Here is a 24,646-nt window from a genome sequence, read left to right on the forward strand (position 1 = left end):
ATTTCAGAAAAGGCAAAATTCATTGAGTGTCTTTAAACAACTGTGTCCACTTAACTATCATGCATCTATTTCTGGTTTGTTGTTCACCCTCCATTTTCTCTACCCATGAGCTCCATTTTTAAATCAAAATATATAGGACCAACACAATGACTTCTTTATTCACAAGCAGAAATAGCCATGAAGTGCCCCACATTCACAATTGTGAGACAGATATGCTATTCTTAAACTATGACTATTCTTAGCACACTTTAGTAGAATTAGATCAATAAGATTGTATGCCTATAAATAGTTTTATAAAACTACATTTAAAATGTCATTTGATACTAGCTCCTCTTAACTACATCTCACTGTGACAAGTTTTTAGTTTTAGTATACTCTAATTTGGGGTCTTTTACACTTATTGCTTTCTGTGACTGAAGAAACCTGCGGCCTTCCTCAAGTCACGAAGATATTCATGTATCATTTTGCAAAAACAAAAAACCCTTTGTGCTTTTTAGCTATTACATGTAGGTCTATGATTAAGCCCAACTTCATTTCTGGGAGAAGTGTTGAGGTCATGGCTCATTTTTTTCTCATATGGAAATTCAGCTGTTCTGTCCATCTGCTGAAAAGTCCTTCCTTGCTTTGCCACGTTTGTCAAAAATCAAGGAGTAAGTACCAGTCTATTTTAGGTTCTCTCTGGTGTTCCATTCATTTATTGGGTTAGTGGCTACTATGTTTTTTACAGTGAATATTGTATAACTTTATAAAACTTAAGCCTCAATAAAAGTTTGAAAACATGTTCAGCCATAAATAAGACATTTACATTACACCCTCTTCCGCAATGCTCAGAGAACACAAAGGACGATGGTACAGAAAGAATAAGAGCCAGGTTAGGGAAGACTGCTGTAAGACAGCATCTCCCGGACAGAGCAGCTGTGGCTACCTGGGAAGATCAAGACAATCACCACTCCAGCCCAGACAGCGGAGGGGCCCAGGAGGTTCCACTCCTAGCTGAGGAACTACTGGCAGTGTGCTCGCTGGAGAAAGGAGAGAAATTTTCTCTGGGGCTGTGACCTCTGGTGTGTCCGCAGGCCCCCACTAGATGGCCCATACTTCAGTGGATTAGTAAGAAAAAGAAAAGGCAAGTTAGGAGGAAGGAGTTGTAGCGTGGGAAGGGGGATAAACATGATTTAAAGTCCTTTGTATACATGTAAAAAAGAAGTTAAGCTCAAATGAGTTAGATCAATGGGAGTTCAAGACAATCCCTGGGAAACTATTTTAAATAACTATAATCACAGCTTGGAAATAGTCCATAATTACTACTCTATCAAGAGCAAAGTCCACTTCTTCACAAGAAACTGAAAGACCACCTCATCTGAAATTATGTTTGAAAATATTTATTTCCAGTTTAACTTGAAAACTTTTGTTAATTCTGAGTCATCTAATAATACCACTATCAGAGGCTTTAAAAATAATTCTTAGAAATTTATAGCCGGGCGGTGGTAGCGCACACCTTTAATCCCAGCACCAAGAGACATTTTTCAATTTAACACCCTTAACCATCAAGAAAATGCATCAAGACTACTTTGAGAGTCTGTCTCACCTCGGTGAGAATGTCACCAAGAAAACAAAGGACAACAGACTGAGGACATGGGTGGTGCTGCTGGTCTGAAGGTGGACTACTGCTGTTGGAAGTATACACAAGTGCAGCCCCTAAGGAAGTCAGTGTGGAGGCTTCTCCAAAACCAAACCAAATCAAACGAGAACTACCAACGTAGCCCAGCTAGGGCACTCCTGGATATCTACTCTCAAAGGACTCTACATCCCAGAGATACTCATGTTTATTGCTGCTTTATTCACAATAGCAAAGAAATGGAACCAAGTGAATGGCTAATTAAAACATGGTTCTGAGCCGGGCGGTGGTGGCACACACCTTTAATCCCAGCACTTGGGAGGCAGAGGCAGGCGGATCTCTGTGAGTTCGAGATCAGCCTGGTCTACAGAGCAAGATCCAGGACAGACACAAAACTACACAGAGAAACCCTGTCTCGAAAAACCAAAGATAGATAATAAAATAGATAAGAAAAATGTTCGTAATAAAATTATCATAAAAAATGCTATAAAGAAAAACAAAAGTACAGAATCTGCAGGAGAAATTACTAAGTGAGATGACTCAAAAGATGCACGACACGTTTTTCCCTCTCTCTCATCGGATCGTATTCTTTAAAATGTGAGTGATCATGAAATTACAAAGGGCCCACAAGACAGATAGAACTGGTTTTAAGGAAGGTGGGTAGTCAAATACATGTTCTGTTAAAAAATACAAGAATGAGCAAAGAGAAGGGAAGTCAAAAAGCAAATGATATATGAAAATGCCAAAATATAAACCACCACTTTGTATGCTAGTTTAAATAAATTAAATCTGAATCAAAGCTGAAGCTGGAAAATATGTTCACAAATTACCTAATAAAATAAATTACATTATTTTACATTAAAATGTTAAAAAGTCACATATAGATTTTAAAAAGTGTGCTTGAATGAATAATTTTTTCATACTGAAAATTTCCTTTAAAGTTTAATTGGGGGTGGGGGGCGCTGGAGAGATGGCTCAGAGCTTAAAGACACTGGCTGCTTTTCCAGAGGTCCTGAGTTCAATTCCAAGCAACCACATGGTGGTTCACAACCACCTATAATGAAGTCTGATGCCCTCTTCTGGCATGCAGGCATACATGCAGGCAGAACACTATACATAATAAATAAATAAATCTTTAAAAAAAAAGTTTAATTTGGAAAAAAAATAGAAACAACTTTTGAAAGACAAAGATCCAGTGTGGGGGTCTTTATATCCAATGTGAAATCACATACATGGTTCCTGGAAACTGCAGGATGTACTTTCAAATGGGCATAGACAAATACTCTATTACCACTGCAATCATTTAAAGAATCAGATAACTTAACAAACCTTTAATTCTCAATGAATGCACAGAACCAGATCTTGAAAACTTGAGAGTAACTCTGAACTCTTCAGATTGACATTTTCTAACCTCCAGTTTTGTTTTGAAGCAAAATATTCAGACCTTCCTAGAATAATCCTACAATATATAAACAAATAACCCCAAACAATTGAAGAAAGTTTGCTAAAATAAAATTGGGATGTTTATTGTCTTCTTTACAGATAGCAATGTAATTCATTAGAAACTGTATTATATTCTTTCCAAATTACTGGCCTTAAAAAATCAAATTGGTGTGAGATAAAATTCAATTTTAAGATACGCAAAACACATATCAAAAACAAAAATACTGATTATTTTTGCCATAAATAATTAGAAACAGATGACCCAGTTTAAGTAAAATCTGACATTTTTAAATTGTATATTTAAGCTAACAAATAAAAGTATTAATCAGAACAACTACAGATAGAAAATATCATTTGTCTATTTCCCAGGTTCGTTACTACAGTTATATTTCCAGAGTACCAAGGGCTCTCAGGTTCAATATCAAATAACAGAATTTGGCCAGCACTTTTTATGCCACCTTTATTTAATATGCACTACATGCACATGATGCAGGTAGGAAAGTTTTTGAATCCATGCATAAAGGACAGGACACCAAACGTGCACTGAGTCAATCAGGATGTTGTTCACATTCCCTTAATATTTAATGGTTTCCATGAAAATAAGTACAGCACAGTGTACACAGGTCCAAATATCCTCTTCACTTAGTTTCCTGAGCTTTCTTTGCATTCTGTTTTTCTTTTGCCTAAAAATTAAAGATAGCATATTACAAACTCCTCAAAGATTGTTTTAGATCATACTAAAATAAAAAGCATCCAAAGAATGTTATTCTCAAGGAATAAGGCTTATGTTCACACTACTAGAGCTGCGTGGTGTGGACTGTAGTCATAGCTACTGGGGAAGCTGATACAAGAGACCAGCCTGGCAACATAGAAAGGATAGGTATAAATGAATAAATAAGCAAACAAATATTGAGATTTCTGAGTGTGTCCTGAGATACTGAGAACATGGCAGTTTATAACTTGAGACTTGCAACAATTTTGTTGAATTCTAAAGTTATTTACCCTCAGTAGAGATGATCATCTTTGGTTTACAGAAGATGAAATGTACTAATTGTGATAATTAAAATATTCTCATTCTATAAAGTCAAACTGAATCATAAGAATTCCAAAGGTACACATACATGTCCATTTCTTATTCAAACTAGGTCTAAAAAATTCTCTATAGTTTTGTTACAATGCACTAAATGAATTTAACATAATTTTAGTAAGCTTAATAAAATATCAGTAAAAGAATATATATCAGTGGAATCAATAAGTTTATTCAACCTAAATGTTTTTTCCACATGATGTCATTTGACCTCATAATTATACAGCTTTAACACAGTAATTCTATTTGTTCTTTAGTAGGTAAAGAAACCAAAGCTCACAGACATTACCAAAGTTGACCAAAGCCACACAATTAACAAATAGAGAAGTTTCAATAGAGGTCAATGACACTTGTCCTCCAGCAGTGCTTTTCAATATATATACCAACTAGGGCCCCTATTCAAATGGAGAATGATGATTCAGGAATCAAAATGCGCAAGGTTCTACAACTCTAACAAAGTCTCAGGTGACACCAATTCTGCTGGTCTTTGAAAAAGAACCAGTAAATTAGAATTCTGTATTATACAATTAAAAAATAGAACAATTATAACTTTTTATTATATATCAGGTAACTATTAGGCAGCAGTATGAAAAATTGAGAGCTCTGCATTAGCCTTAATGGATGTGGTGGTACAGGCCTATAATCTCAGCTACTTGGGAGGCTGAGGTAGAATGGCTAGTTCAAGGCCAGTTGGATAAAAATAGTGATAAGGTGCTTACCCAACCTTGGTGGGTTGAACCCACACACCAGAAAAAAAAAAAAAGCAAGACAAACCATACAAAACCTAGAGCAAATTATTATAAAAAATATGTATGTATAAAATACAGGCATTATTTAAAATCTAACTACTGCACAAAATAGCAAAATTAGTTGCTATATGAACATTTTAATCAGTAGACATAATTTGGAATTTAAGATATATGTATATCCTTATCCTATACAAAATTTCATTTTTAAAAAAAAAATTTGGCTTATTAAAGCCAAAACTCTTAGCCTAAGATGGCTCTACAGTTCACAATCCAGCCTAGGTTTCATGAGTGCTAAGATTACAGACATGCAATACCATCCCCAGGAAAGCTTCCTACTTTCAAATAATGAAAATACAATTCAATTTTAGGCATAATGTAAAAAAATAAAGTATCTATTTTGCTTTTGGTCTCTGAATACAGTTTACAGAATGTTTGCTAAAATTAACAAAAATATTGTGATCACTGTTCTACTTACTTCTTTATTTAAGGAACAGGAAAAAGTTTTAGGGGTTAGCTACTTATCAATTGATTCAAAATTCAATGCTATAAAATCATTTTGAATCCCTCTATCAACTACACTCATGATTTTACATAATAGATACTAGAAATTTTAAAAGTTAGAATTGACAATGATTTAGAATTATACATCTATATGCTGAAATACACAATACACATATGCTGAAATAAAAAATTTTAAAGTACTGTAATTATACCCAAATAAATAGAAGATTCACATACGGAATCTTAATCTAGATGATTTTATGCTTCAAGGAACAGAATTGGTATAGGGTACAATAAGTTTTACAACTACATTTAGGTCACCTCCTGAGCAGATTTATGCAATGTACAAAACTCTCATATAACAAAACCATAAAATTTTAGTCTATGTCATTATAGTCATATGATCAAAGGAAAATCAAAGTCTTCTGCATTGCTTATTATTCAATGAAATGAAAAGATGTTTGCCCCAACTACTTTCACAATAGGCTGTAGACAGCGTCTCTGCTTGGCACTTAGCACCACTACTTAAAGTGACATCTTTCCATCCTGTTCCTCCTACTCCCTTTCACACTCAAATAGCCATTTTCTTTAAAGGGTGGCTGGGGGAATCAGGGCAACCAACAAACTAAATTCCATACATTCCAAACCCAAATTCACTTCTTGATTCTATAGGTAATTTTTCTTGAAAGTATTATGATTTACAAGCATCATGAAAGCTACTCTGCTTTTCCAAAATTTTTAGCATGACTCTGTGTTGATATTAATCGCATGATACCACTCAGCATACTATAATTATTTCACCCTTACCCAAACGATGCCACAAGTTGGTTGAGTAAACTTATATATCATAACAAAATACCTAGAATGTAAGTGCAGCTAGATAAATGAGATGAACAATTGGAAACAACTCAACCATGTTGAATCCGAATATTCTCAAAACCTAGCAGTTAGCACTGTATATATAGAAAGAATAAATATATACATTGCTTATATAGTATTGCTAAATAAAAATTTCTGAAAATTAGGTAAACTAGACAGTTGATAACTACTTTCCTTAAAAAATATGCAAACAGAAAGAGCAACAGAGCTGGTGTTACACTAATATTATATATTCACATACTGCCACCTTGTGTCCAAAACAATGTGAACTAAATAACTATGGTTCTAATGCAAAGATGTTCTCTAAGCTCTCAAAAAAAAAAAAGTAAATAAAGTAAATAATAATCTGGGGAATATACTGTCATGAAAAAAAAATTTTTTCCTAATCTATACAAAAATACTAGATTTGAAAACAAACCTTAAAGCAAAATTTACATTGCGTAAGTGATAATTTGTCCATAGGTTCCCAGGGAGAAATTTTGTTCAGGACAACCTTGACCATTAAATCCACTTGCCTCCACCTCCAAGCACTAGAATTACAGGCAGGCATGTATCACCACATCTAACTCTATTTAGTGTTTTCAAAACAGAAACAGTTCATGGTGTTCCAAAGACTACTATATCTAGATATCCTGTTAGTAAACAATTCTGATGACCATAGGGTATAAATTATTAATAAAAGCTTGAAAATTAGTTTTGCATTTTAGCGAGGATCATGAACAGAAAAGCCTATGTAGAAAAGAAAAGTTATCAGCCTTCTACAATAAGTTTGCATTTAATGCTAAAAAAATGGGTTGTATGTATCAGGTAATAAGGTAAACACAAATATATTATGAATTCAAATATCAATATTATTTGAAATTTTTAATATGAAGTAATCTGGGACAAAAATGTATCTTTGCTTTGTACACTTTAAAATCAATAAGAAAAATATACCTACCATGTATTCTTGTCTTTAAATTAATGGTCCAAATTTTTATTTGCCTAGTAGTGTCTTCTCAAAGTGTTTCTCAAAATGTGGTACACAGATCAGTTGCATTAGAATCACTTGGGGAACTTATTAAAGATTCCTTCCCCTACATGAGAATATCTGGGGAGGGGGCCAGGTAACATGTAATTTAAAGAGCATCCAGAGATGGTCATTTTCAGAAAAGCTGATTTACAATATAAACTTACAAACAATTTAACTGTACTTAATTTATTCCACAAAAATTTTATTAAATGCCTAACACTAAAGAATAAATCAGAATTTTCCACTTACTTATTTAGTTATCCCTCAGAGGACGGATTCTAGATTAGGACTAAGAAAACCTATTAGCTAGCCAAATTATTCTTTTATCCCCCATCAATGTCCATTCTAGTTCTAAATTCTATTGTATCGATGCAAAATTTTACAAAATTAGCCAAAAAAAAAATCCATAAACACTGAAAATTTGTTGTTGTTGTTTTTTAAAGAAAGGAATGATGTTTTAATACAGAACAACCCAGGTTCTAGACATTAAGAATTATGGAATGCTAAAGTAGTGGGGAAATACTTTGTTTTTGTGTTAAAGTATTAGGCTACACTGCTTCTCTTAGAATGCAAAAGAATAAAAAAACAATAGCTTCAAGAAAGTTTATCTCCATCCATGCTCAAAACAATGTAGGGGGTGGGGGGATCTAATCTGAGTTTGAACAGTCACCAATGAGATACATACCTTTTCTACAAGTGGAATTAACTGCTGGTGCTCTGCTAAGGTCTTTAACAATTCCATAATGAAAGGCAGGTAGTTATGCTTCCTTCTGATATTTTCAATCTGAAAATTAAACACATTATCTGATTATATTATCTTTTTGCATCCAACTTAAAAATCGTCCGTACTCATAAACAGTATGAGAAATGAGATTTAATTCCTGATAATAAAGATTGTACAACAAAACATGTAGCAACATTTCCTAGGCACAGCCACTTTCCCTTAGCTTAGCAAAGTTTTTTTTAACAGTCCATTCTAGACAATCTGCTGCAGTAAGAAGAAAAAAAAAAAAAAGGCCGGCGTTGGTGGCGCACGCCTTTAATCCCAGCACTCGGGAGGCAGAGGCAGGCTGATCTCTGTGAGTTCAAGGCCAGCCTGGGCTACCAAGTGAGTTCCAGGAAAGGCGCAAAGCTACACAGAGAAACCCTGTCTCGAAAAACCAAAAAAAAAAAAAAAAAAAAAAAAAAAAAAAAGAAAAAAGAAGAAGAAGAAAAAAAAGCTATTCCAAGGGTATTATAAACACAAGCTGTGAAGCAAACTTAAGGTGGTCTACAAGATCACTTCACACCCCTGCTGCTATAATTACACAACTCCTAAAGCCCAGCCGAATGAGAACTCTGGTTTTGGAGATCAACAAATGTCTTGGGGATTGTTTTTTATCAGTGAAGGTAGAGGGAAAAAATATCCATGCTTCACTGAGAAGTAATAAACGGTCTCCAAAATTATGTGCTTCTAGCCTTTCATGACCACTGAGTTATTATACATTCCAACTAGATGCTCAATTGACTGCTCCTCTCCCATAGTCAAAGCTTCTATCACTTCTAAGTCATTTCGACATTCCCTCACATAAATCTGAATTTATAATTTCTTTTAAACTAGGGGTGATTTGTTACAGATTCTTACAATTAAGTCATAGGTAGTTTGTGCATCTTTTTAGTATTATGTGACATGGAAAACAATGGCTGAAGCTACCAGCTCTTACTTTCCTGTCCCCATAAAACCTGGCCTTTTCTTGGGAGCCTGCCCACCCCTCATCTGAAACAATCCTACTTGGATTCAGTCACCATCCTTTCATTTTTCCCAATCTTTAAGACATTCGTTGGCTGTTAAATACAATGTGACACCATGCTGACACAAGCGAGCAAAAACCACAACAAAAACACAATCCTTGCCTTCAAGCTCCATGTGAAAACACACATGATGTAGGCATGCAGCACCTAAGTTGTTGCCTCCCACTCTCCGCTTACTAAACAGACTGAGTGAAGGAGGATCGAGGATTACATAAGTGTTTGTGGTAACTAAACAAAATTAAATAAAGAGTCTTAAAAACCTAAGAATTTTAAAGCAAAAATCAAGAGACAAAAATTTCAAGTAATTTTAAGGCATAGTGATTTGAATGTACATTTGATATGGGATATTTAGGGACTGGAGAGACGGCTCAGTGGTTAAGAGCACTGACTACTCTTCCAGAGATCATGAGTTCAATTCCCAGCAACCACATGGTGGCACACAATCATCTATAATGAGGTCTGGTGCCATCTTCTGGCCTGCAAGAACACATGCAGACAGAATATTGTATACATAATAAATAAATAAACCTTTAAAAAATAAAGAAATAAAATAAAAATAAATAAATAAAATGGGATCTATAATAAGGAATCAAAGAGACTATAAGAAAAAAACTTCAACTAACAGTACTGGCACATATGTATGAAAACAGTATAATGAGATCCATTATTTTGTACACTAACAAATTAATTTTAAAAAATTTAAGTATTATTTTTATTATGCATGAAGCAAATGAGTAAAGTTCAGAGAAATCAAAATTTTCATACTAAGAAATACAATTTATGCATTAAGTAGAAAGCCTTTTAAATACTAAGCAAATATTAATATGAATTCACCTCCATTAGAAACAAAAACTGTACTTCTTAACCTAAAAAGGCCTACTATGAGCAGCCAGGCAAGCACCTAGTGCTTTGTAAACACAATTTTCAGCTAGTCTGTAGTGGCATGTGTGTGTAATCCCAGCACTTGCGAAGACAGAGGCAGGAGGATCACCACTGGTTCAAGGCTAGCATACTCTATACATAGTATATGCATACATAGTACATATATAGCAACATACAGTACATAGTATATTCATATACAGTACATATATAGTACATATACAGTACATAGTATATGCATATACAGCCAGGGCTGCATTTGAGGCTGTCTCAAAATACATAAATTAATTAACTTTTGCAAAAATGACTGCAAGTGTTCATCAGGCACTGTACAAGGAGAGCCTGAAGCTCGTCACACTACAAAGCACAGATGTTCTCAAAGCCTATAGACAAGAGGTCCTGTGTGTCCCCATGATCATTAGGGAGAACAGTAGGCACAGTGAACTGAGACATCTTACAGGGTAAAAATCTGTTCATAATAGTATTTAAAAAGTGAAACTTTGTCAGATGCCAAATAAGCAATCATTCAACATACTTTCATCTCAAGAATTTCGAAAATGTTAAAGTAGCCCATTCTTAAAAACGTACCTTATATCTCTTTAACTTCTGTACTTCTTCTTCAATAAGCATCTGGTTTCTGGCAACTTCTGACTGAATAGCACTTAACACAGTACCACCCTGGTCTGTATCCATGGGTTCCTCCTTAGTGAGAAGGGAAAAAAAAGCAGCACCCTAATGACTGTGGCTTAAGTCATGACTACATTTAAATGATTAAGATCTAGAATTACTTTGAAATTTCAACTTAATGTTGGCAAGAATATCAGCCCAATAAGAAAAAAAAAAAAAATGAAAGAATAAAAACCCTAAATACACCTTCCATGTTTCTATGTTGTATAGTAACACATGACTTTTTCATCTGCTACCAATATTGTAATATACTTTATTGTTACAATCTGTTAAATTACAAAATAAATCTGCTTAAACTGTCTTAAGATGGAATCAAAGGACTTTTAAAAGACTTTCTCTACCATTAGCTCTCTTTTCCATCTTCATGCTACATTAAGAAACAGAGAAAAATACCAATTGAAAAAGCTAGTAATTAAAACTAAGTAGCATAATTTCAGAATATCTTCCCTGGATCTCTAATCTAGATTAAACACTTGATTAAACAAACCTATTTTGAAAAGGAAAATCAAAGTTATTTTCCCCTGAGAAAATACAATACTTATGCTAAAATTGTACACATAAAGGCCACAGGGAATGCAAAGAAGTCTCAATGGGCAAGAGTGCTTCCTGCTAAAGCATGATTGCCTGAGTTCATATACCAGCACCCAGAAAAAGCCAGGAACGACCACACACATGCCTCTAACACTGGTGCTAGAGGGGCAAAGTTAGGAAAGGCTTTGCGACTTGCTGGCCACTAGCCTAGCTCCAAGTTTAGTGAGAGACTTGTGTCAAAAAAAATAATGCACTGTGATAGAACAAGATACTAGATATCCCCCTTCAGCAATCCTCCCAGATACACACTACCAAGGATATATATAACATCAAATTTCAACTTCACTAGACATATAATTTTATAATGTAATAACAATTATAAAATCCTTAGTATTAAAATACTTCATTGTAATATATGACCACAAACCTCTGCAAGTTGTCTTTGTAACTCGGCTATCTTCTGTTCATATACCATTTTTCTGTCAGATACAATGGCCATTAAATTAAATCGAATTTCACCTTCACTATACCTACAAAAAAAAGTTTATACTGTAATAAAAATTATAAAATCATTAGTATTAAGATACTACATTGTATTTACTACATAGTGGGGTAAATGAAATTATCACTAGGCTAGCTAACAATAAAAATTGGCATTTCAATAAGGTTTTGTATTATGAAAGAGTATAATGCAGCAAAAGATTATCTAAATTTCATCAATTGCAAGTATTTTTAAATGATCTATACTACTATGAATTTCATGTAAAACATTCGAAATAACATATTTTCCTCATTCCTCCTTATGAGCGAGAGGACAATTATTACTTAAGATCTCAGAAAAAAGAATTACACCAAGACTTTACATTTGTTAGATTCTGATAATACTACAGTTCCTTACAATTCATGATGTAGTGTCTATTGTTAGTTAATATATTTCAAGTTTTTATTTATAACTTACAAGTAAATATGAAATATTTGTTATTATTTTAATAAAATTATATCCTGTTGTAATTGTTATTACACTGAAACTGATAAAAAGCTCATGACAGTAAGAACTGCCTTAAGAATATTATATTAGAAATTATCTGTAACATATAAAGGATACTTAATCAAGATAACAATATACTATAAAAATATAAGCCCATATTTGCATTGGTTTACCTAGCAGATGCAGACAAATCTGAGTTTGACGTCAGCCTGGTCTACATAGAGAGTTCCAGGACAACCAGGGTTGCATAAGACCTTATCTAAAGAAAGGAAAGGGTGGGGCAGTGTTTGCAAGCAAGCAAGCAGCCCAGGGAGAACAACAAAAGCCTCAGGAACCCACGGGACTAAAAGAGTGATCCAATATTTGAGTGCTTGAAGGCCAGGAAGAAGGGAACAGAGCGAATTTTAAACTTCCCAAGAGATGATAGCTGAAAACTTCCTGAGTTTGGTAAAATACAAATACATAGATTGAAGAGGAAAAACCTACAGAAATAAACACAAGAACAGCATAGTCACACCTCTGAAGAAAACTAAAGATGAAGATAAAACTCCTGAGAAGCAGTATCAGGAACCAGATCAGGCAGAGTCCAGGAGTCTAACACTCTCCAAACACCAAAAAGACAATCAATTAAGCATTCTGTTTTGTTTTGTTTTTCAAGACAGAGTTTCTTTGTATACCCCTGGCTGTCCTAGAACTCTGTAGACCAGGCTGGCCTCGAACTCACAGAGGTTCACCTGCCTCTGCCTCCTGGGTGCTGGGATTAAAGGCGTAGAACACCACCACCTGGCGCAATTAAATATTCTGTATCTCATTAAGACTTTTCTCCCAAAAAGGAAGAGAAAAAACTAAGCTATCTCTAAAGAAACTAAGGAAGAAGAAAATGGAATATACTCGCAGGGAATCCACCCTAAAAGAAAAGCCAAAGGAGGTTTTCTACACAGAACAAAGGTGGTATCAGAAGGAATCCTGAAACATCAGCAAGACAGAACAGGAAAAGTAAAAACAGCTCCATATGGTACATGCATCTTCTCTTTAAGTTTTCTAAGCTGTTTTATGATGAAAGCAAAACATTCTATAGCTGATGTGCTCCTCAAGTATGCACAGAGGAGTTACGAATAGCAGTGGTGTTCACATCCCTTGGACAGCCAAAGTATGTAAAGGAAAGAAAGATTTTCACATTACTGTCTTAACTGGTAAAATGCTGACAAAAATATATTATAAGAAATCACTAAAAATATCCAGAATATACAACAACAAAAAAATGCTATAGATAAAAAGAAACAGAATTCTAAAAAAATGTCTGAGTAACTGGCAGGAAACAGAAAATAGAAAAGCAAAAAAAAAAATTATCAAAAAAATCTGAAGGACAGAATTAAACCACACTAATTATATTAAATGTATTATGCATTTTATATGTAATTTTATGTCAATTATATTTGATAAAAATGATCTCAATACATTAAAAGACTGATAGGATGGACTGGAAAACATCACTCAAATATATACACTGCCTACAAAAAAAATCATCTCAAATATGCCATTAGGCAAACTGAAAATTAAAGGATTGAGAAAGATATGCATTTTTTTCTAATCAAAATAAAGCAAAAATGGCTATGGTACTACACAAACATCATTCATGGCAAAGAAAATTTAAAAAAACAGACATTACATGTTGATAAAAATATCAGTCCCTAAACATAAAACATTGATGATCATAATATGCAAGCACTAAACAACTGAACTAGAAACATATAAAGCAAAACTGATCAAAATGAAAGGAGAAGTTCAAAGCTGCTCCCTTTTACAGATTTTTGTTTAGGTAGAAATGTCAGAGAATATGAGTGTTCACTGAAGTTAAAGAATGTAAAACAAAGAAGAAAAGAGTCAATTCTCTTTCTGTTAATTAGCAAGACAACACAGAAAACAAAAATAAAAGTATAACATCGTTTATTATACCACTCAAAATATGAAATGCTTAGCTAATTCAGAAAAACAAATATATGCTGAATCTACAAAATGCTGATGAAAGAAATCAAGATCTAAATAAACAAATATACCATGATCAGGGATTGACAAGCTCAACACATTAGAAATAACAATTCTCAAATTGTTAAAAAAATTTAATTCATATCTCCCAAGAACTTTTGTAACCATGATAGGAAATATACTAAAATGTGTGAGAAACAAAGCAACTCTAAAAGCTAAATGAACTTTGAAGGAAGAAATGAAAGTGCAAAGCACAGGTCACCAGCTACCAAGACTCACAGCTATGGTGATCAGATAGGTCTGTATAGCACTGAAGGAGGCCAAACAAGGATCAAGGAAAAAACTGTGAATGCGGAAATACAATCACACAAATATGCCCAGATCACATACAAATTTTTGACAGTTAAGGAAGAAATTCAGTGAAGAATAGGTAACTTTGTCAACAACTGGTGATGGAGAAATTGAACATGCACAAGCTAAAGAAACAGACCTTAAACCTAAACACCTCACCATAAACAAAATTATCTCAAAATACTTCACAGAATTAAATTAAAAATAATAAACTATAAACCTCTTAGGGAAAACAAATAAAACAGAATCTAGGGCTTTGCAAAGAATTCTTAAACTTGACAACAAAAACACAATTCATAGTGAGAAATATTGATAAACTGAACTTGATCAGAATTAAAGACTTTTTTCAACATCTACACTACAGAGTACTAGGCGTCAACAAAGCTGAACTGTTGCTGGAGATGTACCTCAGTGGTGAAGTGCCGGCTTGCTGCACACGAGGCCCTGGGTTGGATTCCTAGCACCACCACAAAACAACAACAAAAATTTCTAAAGGAGTATGTTGAATAAAAGATGTAATGTTAAAAGATGATAAAGTATACTATTCCATGTATATAATGTGAAATTATAAAACTAGGAATTGAAGTGTAAACAGAGGGAGAGTGGGTGTCTGGGGAGGGAGCTGGCTGTGGGTATAAAAAGCACAACATGAAGGATCCTAAAGTGAGACTGAATTTTGCTGTGACTTGTCTATACCAGTATCAGTATCTCAGCTGTGGTATTAAAGTGTAGGTTTGTAAGATTACAAGGTAAACAGTACACATAACCTATTCTTTTTTTTTTTTTTTTTTCGAGACAAGGTTTCTCTGTGTAGCTTTGCGCCTTTCCTGGAACTCACTTGGTAGCCCAGGCTGGCCTCGAACTCACAGAGATCCGCCTGCCTCTGCCTCCTGAGTGCTGAGATTAAAGGCGTGCGCCACCACCGCCCGGCCAACCTATTACTTCTTAGAACTGGACATGGATAATTATTTCAAAATAACTTTATTTTGAAAGTCCTCAAAAACCCAAAACAACACTCCAAAACTATCTGTACAAATATTAGCCGTAAAAAGCAGCTCATTTAAGGCTGGTGCTGTAGTTCAATGGTAGGTTGCTTGCCTAATATACCTGAGGCCCTGGGTTCGATACCCTACACTGCCAAAACAAAACAAAACAAAACAAAAAGAAAAAATCCTCACTTAATAGAGATCAATGTGCTTACTAGCCATATCCTAAATAAAATTTCTAAAACATTTTCTGAACGCATTAATTTAATGAAGAGTAGGTCAGATGTTTAACATGTAACATTAAAGAATTAATTTTTTTTTAATTAAGAAAAACCTTAAAAACCAGATTTATACACCAATGACATGAGTGGAACATTACTTTTGTATCCTTTTCTCTATGACTGGCCTCACTGCACTAATCCAGTCATCTTGATTGCATGCACCTAGAAGGAAATGTAAATCAGTTAAAACAAAAATAGAAAAGACAACATTAACATTCTCCCAAAGTTGTAAGTTGTAATCAACAATACTTAAGTAAATTCAGGACTTACACAAATGTCGTGTGTGTGTGTGTGTGTGTGTGTGTGTGTGTGTGTGTGTGTGTGTGTGTTTTAAAAGTCTCAGTATGTAGTCTACTCTGCCTGACGACATGCAACTTTTCTGATGCAGCCTTCCCAGAGCCTAAACTGTAGGTGTGAGCCACCATCCATCTTGTCAATTATTCTTAATGTAATTACGTTCAGCTTCAAATCTTACTTTCTGATATCAGAAAGAATACTATTGTTTGCATTGTCATACTATCATTTAACATCGTGCCATGCTATCATGCAACAGATATGTTGGTAGACACTAAAATACTCGAGGAAGTAAGGAATAAATTAGGAAGATAACTCACTTAAATGTACAATCATGAGATAAAGATCACTACACTCAGTGACAGAGTGCTTGCCTAACACATATGGAACCCTGGGTATGTTTTTTCATAGTCTCTCTCTTCCTCCCTCTACACACAAATTGTTTAATCAATTTTTTTAAGATTATGTTTTATAGATGACAAAACTGAAGGCTTAGAAAAAAAATCCACGTTAGTGGCAAAAATAAGGACTTCTTTATTATCTGACTCTCCAAAAATGTAAAATAAAAAGCGATAAGGAGTAATAGAGGGTGAAAAAGAGCAAAATATATCATATGTATGAATAGAAACATCATAATGGATAAAAACTATTTTTTACAATTACTATATTCTAGGAAAAATTAAAATTGAAAAACACCTATGATGCAAGACCATTTAGCCAAAATGTTTTAACCTTCTTTTTCCCAGAAGTTATATCACAACCACCAGCTGTACAATAAATCTATCAATTCTATTGTCTACTACTTCCTTTATACTTGATAATTATAATGAATAAACAGTCGCTGATCAGACAGAAGTCAACAGAAGACATGCAGAGATAAAATTAATCATCAAACTAAGGAAAACTAACTTCTACTAAATTACTGTAACAGACACAGAATAATTAAATATTCTTAAAGACAAAAAATTCACTAGATGAATTATTAGTTATAAATGCGGAAAATGATCAAAAAATATAAACAAAACAAACCTATTTAATTATTTATTTCAGTGATGGGGAATTAGCCTAGGTCATCACACATGGTAGGTGAGAACCACTGAGTTGCACTTCTGGGCCTAATTTTTTTTTTTATGTATGAAAGTATAAAGTTTAATCAATAGCATGTACCAGATTCAAATAAAGCAAATGTCTGCTGGATTGCAATCCAATACAACAAAAGAAGAAAGTTAATGAAGTCATACAAAAGAACTCTAATTCTTTTGGGAAGAGCTGGCGTGTAGTTCAGTTAGGAGTCCTTGTCCTTCACATACTGAAGAGCTTCGTGTTCACTTGCACTCTTGTTCTCTCTCTCTCTCTCTCAGAGTTTTAAGTGATATTTTAGGTTATCATGAAGTGCATGGCTTTTCCATGATGGCATTTTCCCACACACACACACCTCACTCTACTTCCATTTGTTGTCTTCCCACAGTGCCCTTCCTGACGCCTCCTACCCCCTTCTAGTTGATTCATTCTTTCTCCCATTTCTGCTTTCCTGTCACATGGACTCCATGACCAACTCCCTTAAGATCGTTTCCCCTTCTCCTGTTCTACACTGCAGAGCTGAGCATTCAAGGCCAGCTTCTTAGACAGAAGCCATGTTTCAAAATAAATAAATTTATTTATTTTAATTAAAAATAAATTATGTGAGTTATGTGTTGAGAAAGCACATTCCCTTAGGAAAAAAAATCATAGGCCCCAAATGAATAGGGTCAGTAAGTCCTTCCTATATGATCTGTGATTTAATTTCATCAAGTGCTCAAGACCATCATATCATACTACCTCAAAGTAGCTTTCATCCTCAAAATTTAAGCAGAACTGGAACTAACATAAAAGAGAATATAAAATCTTTTTTTTCCCTTCTCCATTGTGAAATATCAGAAGAGAAAGCAAATTACCTAAATCAATTGGTCCTTCTCTTAATCCATCTAATTCATACAGCCTTCCATTAACTGGAACATAACTGACAAAGTGAAAAGCATCTTCTTCTTTGGCTGATGTCTTTGTATCAAATTCAAACATCTGCTGTCTACAGGGAATAAAAAGGAGTGGTGAGAGCAAACACTAGGGACAAAAATGATAGAGAGAGATAACAGACAGACAGGCACAGATCTTTTACCTGGCAAAACTGTTGTGCACTTGTCGAATCACATCTGAGTTGCTCAGTGCCAACCCTTTCATCTAAAACAATATTGAAAAGTAGTCTATTATAACAAGAACAATCACAAATAGGTCATTTTAAGATTAAGAAGATTACTTACAGCTGCATCGAAACTTTGGGAAAATTCTTTAAATTCAGATAATGTCTCTCCTAAGTGGACATCTTGATGGGTACAATTCAGTAACACACTTACAATAGCCTGAGTGGCACAAGCATTATTAATTACCTATACAAATAGAAAAAAGAATACAATGAGCTTGCTTTAATTTTTTTTATTGGCAAAACATCACCCAAACAGAAGTAGTATTCAAATTCTAGTTCATATAGCATTAGCATAAACATTTAGTTCCTGCTCTGATCTACTTTCAGGAACTTGATAAAATTCTTGAGTTGAAGATTTGACAGTCAAAGACACTTAGCAATCACTAAGACTGAAAACAAGTCCAGGTAAGATAGCAAGACCAACCAGCCTAACTTAAAACAGCTGACTAGAACAAAGGAATGTCCTCCCCTTAATGCACTTATTCCAACAAGAGAGTATATTGTCCACATATTTTCACTCAATCATAAGCCAGTGTTGTCATCATATTTTATGTTCAACAGACTACATACATAGATCTTATATAAACATGAGCCAAGAAAAAGTTAGTAGTACCTCCTTTGTACCAGATAGTTTTCTGGGTACCTTACACATTTTATTATTTTAATCTTCCCAACAAACTACAAAAATAATATTTTTATGCTATATTTATAGAAGCTCAGACACAAAAAATTAAGTGGTTTTTCCCAAAGACACATAGCTAACTGAGAGACAGTCTGACTCTAGAATCTGTATGGCAGACATCATACTAAGCTGATTTTAAATATATTTATGTGTGTGTGTGTGTGTATGCATATGGGCTTCTCTAGCAAGATCATTAACTACTTTATAAAATATTATTTACAATGTTCACAACACCTTTACATTCAATGTAAACATCAACAAAATGAGTTGCAATGAAAGGGGCTGGAGATGCCTCAGCAGTTTCAAGCACTTGCTGCTTTTACAAAGGACCTGGATTTGGTTCACATTAGATATCTCACAACTGTAGGTAATTCTAGCTCCAATGGATCCAATACATCTGGTCTCTGGGAGCACCTGCACTCATGTACACAAACCCACATGCAAACACACATACATAATTAAAATCAAGGGCAGAAACAGTGAATCGGCCTGGCATGGTGGTGCATATCTTTAATCCAAGCATTCAGAAAACAGAGGCAGGTGGACCTCTGAATTCGAGGCAGGCCTGGTCTGCATAGCAAATTCAATGCCAGCCAAGGCTCCCCAATGAGACCCTGTCTCAAAAAAACACAAAACAACACACACACTCACAAACACAACCGTGAATGAGGCAAAGTCTGGCTTCTTAAGAGAAAAACGATACTTTTTTCCAAAGTTGGCACACAGCAATGAGAGGAAGATGCTGGACACCTGCTTTGGCGTCTGTCTGTATGTATGTAAGAACACATGCCCAAAGACTCATAGATATGCAATATCACATAACACACACACACACACACACACACACACACACACACACACACACACACGTGCGCTGTTAAATTTTAAAATAAAAAGTAAATTTAAGAGGTTGAGGAAGTAGGATCCCTTAAGCTTTAGTGTTCAACATAGTAAGACCTTATCTTAAAAACACGCAATCAAACAAAGTACTGAGATAAGCATGTTGCTCGTGAAGAAACTTGGGGAATGAAGAGCCACAAAGAGTTATGAACAACAGAAAACCAAACTAATACAGAAGAAATAATTTTAACTGACATATCAGAGGTCCTTTCTAAAGGAAATTTTTATATTTTTATGTAACTTTGAAAATTTGGACTAACTAAATAAAGCAAACAGAATGAAATTCATTCTAAAATATGGCAAGAGTTTATGTAAAGGAACAAATTAAGATGATATATTTAAGAACTAAAGAGCATTTTTGGTTGTATTGGTATGGTTGTAGTCATAGGGGTCATTTACTAACTTACAAATCAATGATCTTAAAGATTTCCTAAAGATTTTTAATAGAGAAACTACAAAATAAAAAGTGTTTCAGAACAATTCAGTTGAAATTGAGAGGATTGAAAATACAAACAAGATCAACTAGGTTGTTATCCTAACCCTAACAAAAGTGTGAAATACTAAAGGTAAAATATTAATAATAAAACTACTTTTATATAAACACATAAATAAGGAATCTAGAACTCAAGGATATGCCTAAAAGTAAAATATAAAATAAGGAAATGCTAATAATCGTATGAAATAACTTTAAAATTTAATGCCAAATATAGACTACCCAGGGTCCGGGGGCTTGCTACATCCGGCGTGGGATATCTGAAGGGAAAAAAATCTATGTACACTATGTACGTTCTTTTGTCTGTTAACTTTATTCCTCTAAGACAAAATTCTATCAATTCAGTTATATAGCCCCATGAGGCATTCAAGGCAGGAATAACTCTAGACATACCAAGCTCTTTATCCATCCACTTTATTTCTCTGGGATGAAATTCTGTCTACATAGCTTCAGTTCTGTCCAGTTCCCTAGCTCATAGTCCTGCTAAGGACTAAACTCCTATGCCTCCAGCCTCATCTTCATCCTCTATTTCCTCTTTCTCCATTTCCACTACTCTCTACTCCTGGCACTCAGTAAACTCTACCCGAGATCTGCTTACCCTCTACAGAACCTCTGTCTTCCTCTCTTCTCTCTCACCATGCCATTCTGTCTCTTTCTGCAGAAAATGCCCACCCTTTCTTTTCTGGGGCACACAATTCTCTGCCTCCTCAGGAATGTTATTTGACCTCTCACCTTGATATGTAGAAACCTCTTTTGTTCTCAGTCAGCTGCTCTGCAGAGCCACTAGGGCTCGGATCAGGGAGATGGTCTAAGCTTCATTTGCACAAGAAACAAAGCTATGTGTCTCCAGCCAGCTTGTCTTTGCTTATATGACCTAGCAGGGAAGTTACCTGGAAGTTCAGCAGGTCTGGAAATACTTGGACATGCATGAGTTACATAGTAGAAGACAGCTGAAATATTAAAGGCTGGGTAGAACCAAATATTCATAATAATTGGCTTGCATCTTGACAGGACCTTTGGCTGGTCAAGGTATAGCTTTAATACACAGCTGAATCTCTATAATATATTCTTGCCAAAATTGAGAAATTCTAGGGGGAAACTCTAAAAGAAATAAATAACCTGAAGTTTTTATTAAACTTACAGAATAGTTTAAAAGATTTTCACAAATGCCAAACTAAAATGACCTTATAGGCCAAATCTACCAAAATTTGAAAAGAAAAAAAATCTTTTTTGTTGTTTTGCTTTGCTTTTTCAAGACAGTGTCTCAGTAGGCTGGACTCGAACTCTCCAAGATCTGCATGCCTCTACCTCGTGAGTGCTGGGTTTAAAGGGGTGGGCCGCTATGACTGGCACTGAAAAACAATCATCCTGACCTTACAAAAATTCTTCAAGATAATAGAAATAAAATAAATTCCAACTTATTTCAATGAATTACATGGCCCTCATACTAAAACTAAACCTGCCAAAGCCATTATGAAAAATTAAGGCACATATCATTTATAAATAGTGATCCAAAAACCTTAAGCAGACAACTATTGTCATAAAGACAGACCACATTAGGTTCAACTCGTCAGTGCAGGTATGGAAAGAGGGTAATGAGAAAAATTCATCAACACTGGCCATAGTTAACCTATTAAATGAGGTGTACTAAACATGATCATCTAAACAGAAATATAAAAAGTATAATATCTTTTCATAATACAGTAAACTAATGGCAATACTCCATTATTTAAAAAATAACATTATAAAAACAGGCAGAGTCAACATCCTAAACAGAGTAATAGTAAAAGTAGTCCTTTCAAAATCTTAATTGATTCCATTGGAGGTAAATGAAGCCCAAAGGTTTAGAAAAATACAACTCCCATTGCTTGTGGGTGACACAGTCATTTAAATGGACATAAGAGACAATTACAGCAAGCATATTCTTGGAAAAGAGCAAGAAAAGAGACCTATTAGATATTGGCATTCATGAAGAAGCAGAGGTATTAAGACAGTGTATAATGGACAGAGACAGACCTATCAGTCAATGGATCACAGTCCAAGCAATACACACAGCAATATACACAGGGAACTTTGGGGTACAACATAAGTAGAACATAAAAAACAGGGAAATAAATGTTTGACTGATTAGGTAAGGGAAAAGAATGATAATCTACATGAAAACCATAAAGCTGGACCCCTTTCTCACACCACTATATCAAAACCCAACTCCTGAAAACTGGACATAAATGTCAAAAGTAAGTATTAAACTACATAGGTAAATATTCTTTATAACTTCGGAGAGCACAATTTCTGAAATCAAATATAAAAAGCACTGACTACAACATGCAATGCTATTCCTCAAAAGAAACATGAAAGAACTATAACAGTAAGGTAACAAATTGGCAAAAACAAAAACAAAAAGCCGGGCGGTGGTGGTGCATGCCTTTAATCCCAGCACTCAGAAGGCAGAGCCAGATGGATCTCTGAGTTCGAGGCCAGCCTGGTCTACAGAGCGAGATCCATGAAAGGCACAAAGCTACACAGGGAAACCCTGTCTCGAAAAACAAAAACAAAAGCAAAAACAAATTGGAGAAAAACACTAAGACTACATGAGCAAATGATGAGAAAAAAAGAGCAGGGCTTCTGCCCTCCACCGTATAGGTTCAGGAACTGAACCCAGGTTGTCAGGTTGGTGGTAAGCTCCTTCACCTGCTGAGCCATCTTGTTAGCTTCTAGCTTTCAATTTTTATACTCTGCTAAGAGGACTATAAATCAGAGCCGCTGTTTCAGGAAATGTTTTTAACATTTTCTCCTAAACTGTGCATTTATATATTACACTACGTCATCATTCTACTTATGGAGATATACGAGACAAGAAGGTACTGCCAGGCAGTGGTGATGCATGCTTTAATCCCAGCACTAGGAGACAGAGGCAGGTGAATCTCTGAGTTCAAAGCCAGCCTGCTCTACAGAGTGACTTCCCAAATGGCCAGGGCTATTTAAACAGAAAAATCCTGTTTAAAAAAACAAAACAAAACAAAAAAGAATGTACAGAAAAGAAACCCAAATGACAATCTACAAGTACACTATAGTAAGTCCATGCAGCTTATATAACACACAAAATACATGAATTATAGTGACAACTTATGAATGGAATTTAACAGTGAGTGAAAAAGGGATCTCAAAATTACATACAGCATGATACTTTTTATTAAGTTAAAAATTTTACATACATATACCCTTTTTAAAGTCTGTAAAACTACAAAAACTATTTAAAAATGCAAACAAGGAGCCTGGCTAGAAGGCTCAGTCAATAAAGTATCTGCAGACTGAGGACTGTTCAATGCCCAGAAACTGCATTTTAAAACAGCTGGCCTAACAGCCATGCTGAGAGTCTCAGTGCTGGGGAAGTAGATAAGTGGATACCTGAGCTCCATGGTCACACAGCCTATTTGCTGAGGTCGGGGCTAGTGGGAGATCTTAAAGTAGATTGTGCCTGAGGAATGTCTATGACTGGGCTCTGGCGCGCGCGCGCGCACACGCGCACACACACACGCACACACACACACACACACACACACACAGACCACACACAAATAGAGGGGCAAGGGGTGAATAAGAAACAGAATTCTACACGATGGTTATGCTGGATGGAGAGAGGGAAGATACAGATTAGACAACAGTAAGACAGAAGGAAAAAGAAAAAACAAGTTTATTCATATACTTAGGCATTTACTGTATTTCTTTAAATAAACAACTACATAGCCAAATTAAAAAAAACATGACTGAGCCAATCATAAATTTGCTATAAATACACACCATTTGTTCTGTGTATGCTCAGTAAATTAAGAGAAAAAAATACAGGCATCAGCAATGTCTTCCTCTTCCATTTTCACAATCTACTCATTATACACTAAAGGTGCTAGCTACTTTACCTCATAAGGATTAAGAGTATTCAAATCTACACCCACCTCTACTTTCAGTCTTGCTTACTCTCAACTGGAATTTTATTACTATCTAGGCTTATATTCTACAACATGTCAAGAATGCATTCTTGCAGGGTAACCAAGGTGATTTTCTAAATGAAAATTTAATCATGCTATCCTTCTGAAAAACATTTTACTAGCTTACTATTATTATTACTATTATTCACAGAATACAGAGAACAATCCTAAGGAGGGCTGCTGCACACATGAACGCTCAGTAGCTACAACTGCATGCTTATGACCTGTGCAGATCAAGCCAGCCAGCATCCCAGCATGGATGGGGGAGGAGTTCATAAAGTCACAT

General features: G+C 34.9%; 1 protein-coding gene across 5 annotated transcripts in view; it reads right to left on the reverse strand.

Annotated features, from left to right (window-relative positions):
- Positions 1–2,931: 2,931 nt before the first annotated feature.
- The window catches only part of Uchl5 (ubiquitin C-terminal hydrolase L5), a 35,010-nt gene continuing 13,295 nt past the window's right edge, over positions 2,932–24,646 (reverse strand). Inside the window, exons 4-12 of one of the 5 annotated variants that reach the window (XR_003736182.2) lie at positions 18,358–18,483; positions 18,216–18,277; positions 17,995–18,125; positions 15,865–15,928; positions 11,602–11,704; positions 10,545–10,655; positions 7,972–8,070; positions 7,215–7,364; positions 2,932–3,741 (exon numbers count right to left, since the gene is read on the reverse strand). Coding sequence is in view for 3 of the 5 variants with exons in the window: in XM_028884617.2 (XP_028740450.1) it covers positions 3,697–3,741; positions 7,972–8,070; positions 10,545–10,658; positions 11,602–11,704; positions 15,865–15,928; positions 17,995–18,125; positions 18,216–18,277; positions 18,358–18,483 (744 nt within the window). In the remaining 2 variants the exon portion in view is untranslated. Of the gene's footprint in view, positions 3,742–7,213; positions 7,365–7,971; positions 8,071–10,544; positions 10,659–11,601; positions 11,705–15,864; positions 15,929–17,994; positions 18,126–18,215; positions 18,278–18,357; positions 18,484–24,646 lie in introns of those variants that run through there. The other 4 variants (XR_003736181.2, XM_028884618.2, XM_028884617.2 and 1 more) reach the window with 4 other exon arrangements.

The sequence above is a fragment of the Peromyscus leucopus genome, chromosome 15 (assembly GCF_004664715.2).
Source record: "Peromyscus leucopus breed LL Stock chromosome 15, UCI_PerLeu_2.1, whole genome shotgun sequence".
Taxonomy (NCBI): domain Eukaryota; kingdom Metazoa; phylum Chordata; class Mammalia; order Rodentia; family Cricetidae; genus Peromyscus; species Peromyscus leucopus.